Below are 5550 nucleotides of genomic sequence, written 5' to 3'. Positions count from 1 at the left end.
CGAGCTAGTCAAGTAGAGGCATACTAGTGACACTATGTTTGTCTATGTATTCATACATGTATTATTTTTTGGTTAATACAATTCTAGCATGAATAATAAACATTTATCATGATATAAGGAAATAAATAATAACTTTATTATTGCCTCTAGGGCATATTTCCTTCAAGTAGGTGTAATGGTCTACCCGATCATAAGGTGCTAGCGCTTCTGAAAGACTATGTCTCGGTCATCCATTTTTCAAACACCATGTAGTGCGAGAATCCCAACGGAGGAGATCGAGTCTTGTGGGGAAAAGTGCACAAACCTATGCAGAGTGTATAAACTAATCATGATTAGCCATGTCCCCGGTTATGGACATCTTGAGTATCTAGTACTTGGATTATCATGTGAATCTCATCATGTGACTTTAATTAATTTTGTTGGATTTTAATGATGGTGTTTAATTGGGATTGAGAGGGTGTCTACACTCTCAATGTTTAACAACCACCATGATAGTTAAATAAAATGTATTCCTTTGCAGTAGGGAAAAAATTGGCTTTTCGCAAAAACCTTACAACCATAGAGCTTTTCCACCAGCCAAATATGCATGTATTGATAGCCATTGTTCATCATTTCTCTCTATGGTGTGAATTTGCCAGTACATTCAATGTACTGACCCGTTGTGGCTGCAACGTCTCATGTTGCATGATTATCTTACGACGAGTGATACGTTAGGGTTACGATTTTCTACACTCAACTTTGCCGTTGGTGTTGATGGGAATCCACAACCTTGTTACTTCCGCTATTTGGATTGAGGTATCCTCGAATACTGTGTGTATCAGCATACCGATCCACGGATGACACTTAAGCACAGAGACTTGATCCATTCGGGTCGGGTCGCTACACAACCAAGGAGCTAGTGCTTGAGTTGTGCACTTAAAATAAATTTTATGTAAACGCTATCTATATTCCATACCAATATTTGTTATTTACATGCGACATTGTCTTTTATGATCGACGTGCATGAATTTGCATGGATTTGAGAGTCCGAACTTAAGATATGTGAATGTCGAGAGGAAAATATGAGGGCCCGTCAGGATGCGCCCGCGGGCGTGCCCGGGCGCATCCGCGGACTAATAGGGGGTCTGATTTGGCAGATCCGGCTATAGATGCTTTTAGATGCTCAGAAGGAAAAGGTAGAAGAATAGGGCCCATTTTGGGTTCTGGCCCACATGCCAGCCGCAGCCCGATCAACAGATGGCCTTAACGCTCTTTTTTTTGATAAACTTCTTTTTTATTTATTCATAAGTAAAGTAGCATTGTTTATAAATATCATGGACGCTATCCATCCAAATACTTGGAGGAGAAAACCAACCTAGCTAACTTTGCTAGTTCATGAACTATTCGATTACGCTTTTTAGTTAAGCTAGGCATAAACTTGAAGAAGATATTGTGTTGAATTTTTTTACTCCCTCACAACGCACGGGCACCTACATAGTCCCTTTAAAAAGTGTCCCTGGGAAGAAATGCAACGCAGATGAGATGATACATGCATGGCATGCCACGTTAGCGTCCAGATGGCGAGCTGCGGTGCGCAGATAGCCTATAGCCAGACACAATCGTCCCGTCGGGGTGGTCGACCAACGAGAGCCATTCGTCTGCCCCAGCCGCGCACGATGGCCACTTCGACGCTTCCCTCGCACCCATCGTCGACTCCAGCTCGCCAGAGGAGGCCGGGGAGTCAAAAATCTAGCTAGCTAGCTAGCTAGCATCTGCGCCGAGCTGATCGAGCACGCAAGCGAGAAGCCACGTCCGTGCACAGGGTAAGGGGAGGACAGGCGCCATGCTCCGCCTGCTCCCGCTCACCCTCTCCACCCAGTGCCGGAGCGGCGGCCCGCCGCCGCACCGCTGCTTCGTCGACGGCGGCTCGCCGTCCCAGAGAGCCGGGCCAGGGCTCCTCGCGAACAACGGAGTTCGCGTTAGAGTCCGGAGGCGAGCGCTCCGCGGGGCAGACGTCCAGCCGGACACCCCGCCATCGCGCAGGGACGGGGATAAGCCGCTGCACGCGGATGCCGAACAGGTGGAGGGCAGCGGCGTGGAGCTGCTGGACTCGGTAAGGAAGCTGCTGCTGAAGGACGCCGAGCCGGGGGAGGAGGAGCAGGGGCAGTTCCCCAAGCGCTGGGCCATTGTCTTCCTCTGCTTCTCCGCCTTCCTCCTCTGCAACATGGACCGCGTACGTGCGCACCCCTAGCTGGGCTGCTTCCCCCACCTCCTCACTCCTCACCACCGACATCCATAGCTACTGAACCTCCAGCAATGGTTGCTATTAATTTGCAGGTAAACATGAGCATTGCCATCATGCCCATGTCCGCGGAGTACGGCTGGAACCCGCAAACCGTCGGCCTCATCCAGTCGTCCTTCTTTTGGGGCTACCTCCTAACTCAGGTCTGTGGTTCAGACCGGGGAGCAACCATTGATTGGTTCATACTGAACATGCACACACTTTGTATCTAAGATTCATGGAAGATCCGCAATTTACTCCTCCCCTTGAGTGTAGTATCTAACACCATTGTCATTGCAGATAGCAGGAGGGATATGGGCAGACAAAGTTGGGGGGAAGACTGTTCTTGGTTTCGGGGTGATTTGGTGGTCGGTCGCCACAGCTCTTACGCCTGTGGCGGCAAAGCTAGGCTTGCCATTTCTCCTTGTTGTGCGTGCTTTTATGGGAATTGGAGAGGTAAGCCTTGATAATCATCCTTACTGTACAAAGCTACGTCACTGTACCACTGTGACTTTGAGTCATAGAATACGGTTCCTAATTTCATGGTGAAGTTGAACATTTGGTGCATTCTGTGTCTTCCAGTTTGCCTTTGGTAATTTGCACTACTTAACCATTTGGTGTGGTGTTTGCATTTCTCTGATTTAGTTGTCGTCCTGTCTGAATTTGCTGTGAAGTTATTGTGATAAAATAAGGGGTACCAGAGCTTAGGTTCAAATATTGCTTTAAACATAGAGAATAAGCCAACTGAGGGAAGGGCCAAATTATATAATAGGAGAAGAAAGGCAAACAAAGTTGTAGTTGATGTTCTTCATACACCGGTGCATCATGGACATGACAAAATATAAATTCTTGCAACAGGGGGTTGCCATGCCCGCAATGAATAATATACTTTCAAAATGGGTTCCTGTATCAGAGAGGAGCAGATCATTAGCTCTTGTATATAGTGGGATGTACCTAGGGTCAGTGACAGGACTCGCATTTTCGCCATTTCTGATACACAAGTTTGGGTGGCCATCAGTCTTCTATTCCTTCGGCTCTCTTGGGACTGTCTGGTTCGCGACATGGGCGGCCAAGGTACTTCGGTGTTGTGAATTACTGTGCAACTTCTCTGATTTTGTTTTCATCATGTCTGAATTTGTTGTCTGTTATCTTAAAAGGCTTATAGTACTCCACTTGAGGATCCGGGGATTAGTGCTGAAGAAAAGAAGCTTATCATTAGTCAAACCACATCAGGAGAGCCTGTTACAACAATTCCATGGGGAGTAATATTGTCAAAACCGCCTGTTTGGGCACTTATAGCTTGCCACTTTTGCCATAACTGGGGAACTTTTATCTTGCTCACATGGATGCCTACGTACTACAACCAGGTACCATCAACATCGTTGTTACCTAATTGAGCATCATGAACTGCAAACCCCTTTCTTTATAATGACAAACTTAATATAAAATAGGTTTTGAAATTCAACCTCACGGAGTCCAGCCTTTTCTGCGTCCTTCCCTGGCTAACAATGGCGATTTCTGCAAATGTTGGTGGTTGGATTGCAGACACACTTGTTAGTAGAGGAACATCAGTGACAACGGTTCGCAAGGTAAATTAAACACTTTGATATTCTGAGTTTATATTCCCCAGTGATGTATTCACTGGGGCTAAGATAACCAGGATCCAGTTTTTGAACTTGTACTAAAGAAAGATGTCATCAATATTGTTACCCTATGCACGTCCACCTGTTGCAGATCATGCAATCAATTGGTTTCTTAGGGCCAGCCTTTTTTCTCAGTCAACTGAGCCATATCGATTCACCAGCACTGGCAGTTTTGTGCATGGCTTGTAGCCAGGTGAGGCTCCCTTTTACTTCTGGTCGTTGATAATATTTTCTTCGTATAGTGCAACTCTGTTTTATATCTGAATCTTTTTCCAAATATCAGGGAAGTGATGCATTTTCTCAGTCTGGTCTATACTCAAATCATCAAGATATCGGTCCTCGATACGCCGTAATCATCTGACTATAGCATAATATTTCAATGCACTATAATCTTAGATGTTCTGTAAAGTCGTACTGAATATGCTACCAAAAGGTGATGAACTTCCTGTCTTGCAGGGTGTACTACTTGGTCTCTCCAACACAGCTGGGGTTCTAGCTGGTGTATTTGGCACAGCAGCAACCGGATACATCTTGCAGCATGGTCTGCCCTGATCCTAACCTCTTTATGTTACGTAACATATTACACTGTCAATTTGCACGTCTCATCCTTCAAACAAAAATGCAGGTTCTTGGGACGATGTCTTCAAATTGTCTGTAACTCTTTATCTTGTTGGAACTGTGATATGGAATTTATTTTCAACCGGCGAGAAAATTATCGATTGATATGTATAGCCCGCTTCTGGTTAACGACTCATCCCTGCTAGTAGTAGATACTGCCCTGGGTGGACACAATTCATTCTGCATGCACTGCTCCAACTCCTGGGAAGAAAGAAAGAAGCAAAGAACAGACTGCCAGATCTAATATGTACCAGCAAGCAACAGCTGCACATAATTCAGGATCTTAATTTTGAAACGGAGCATGAATTGAGCACAGGAACGCCAAGCGGCCGGTTGTATAGGGATGTGTAGTGTGCAAGTGATTATAGGTACCATGTACATATCCTGTCATACACGCATAGTGTTTTTGACCTGTAAGCCTCTTTTCTTTTTCTTTTTGGAATAGCTCACTTCTGTGACATATCATCGTAGTCTAGTTTTGTTTCCTGATTATTTCAGGATCATAAACATGGATGCACTGAACATTTGATGAGTATTTAACACTCACTTTGATCTATACAACTTTTGTAGCATGTATGTTTAAATGAGGAAGTGCAACTCTGTTTCATCCTGTGAACGCTCAGATGTTCAGGTTCTTTGTGGTGGAACCAGCCCATCGTAATTCAAGTCCTAGACTTGGCACTGATGCTCGCATTCAAGCTTCACAACAATGTTCGTTTAGTGGGAGGAGATGTTCTCGTTTAGTGGGAGGAGATGTTCTCGTTGACTACGAAACGCATGTGGTGGCTTCGTCAAATCTAAAGATGTTGTGACTGCTCCGTATCAGGGTGGTGCTTATAGGCGTAGGGTGTACATGCGTACATTCATAGGGGTGACAGAACTGGTGGCTAGGGTTAGGCTCGTTCTGGTCCTCTCACGCTTTGTCCCCGTGAGCGACCCGGGGCAACCCTTGCTCGTCGCCTCTCTCCCCTTTCCTCCCAACGCTCCTCCCCCACCGCCATCACGAGGCGCTGACAGGCAAAGCCCGAT

The 5550-nt window shown here is 45.8% G+C and overlaps 1 protein-coding gene across 1 annotated transcript; it reads left to right on the top strand.

The window, feature by feature from the left end:
• The first annotated feature begins 1612 nt into the window (after nucleotides 1-1612).
• LOC123061125 (probable anion transporter 1, chloroplastic) lies at nucleotides 1613-5090 on the top strand. The gene is made up of 10 exons (XM_044484074.1): nucleotides 1613-2212; nucleotides 2317-2424; nucleotides 2561-2716; nucleotides 3119-3334; nucleotides 3418-3627; nucleotides 3712-3849; nucleotides 3995-4096; nucleotides 4187-4252; nucleotides 4360-4444; nucleotides 4529-5090. The coding sequence occupies exons 1-10, from the start codon at nucleotides 1823-1825 to the stop codon at nucleotides 4624-4626; spliced, it is 1569 nt and encodes a 522-aa protein (XP_044340009.1). The 5' UTR covers nucleotides 1613-1822; the 3' UTR covers nucleotides 4627-5090.
• The last annotated feature ends 460 nt before the right edge of the window (nucleotides 5091-5550 follow it).

This window comes from Triticum aestivum, chromosome 3A (assembly GCF_018294505.1).
Source record: "Triticum aestivum cultivar Chinese Spring chromosome 3A, IWGSC CS RefSeq v2.1, whole genome shotgun sequence".
Lineage (NCBI taxonomy): Eukaryota > Viridiplantae > Streptophyta > Magnoliopsida > Poales > Poaceae > Triticum > Triticum aestivum.
The sequence above is the reverse complement of the archived record's forward strand: the minus strand, read 5'-3'. Positions and strand labels throughout refer to the sequence as shown.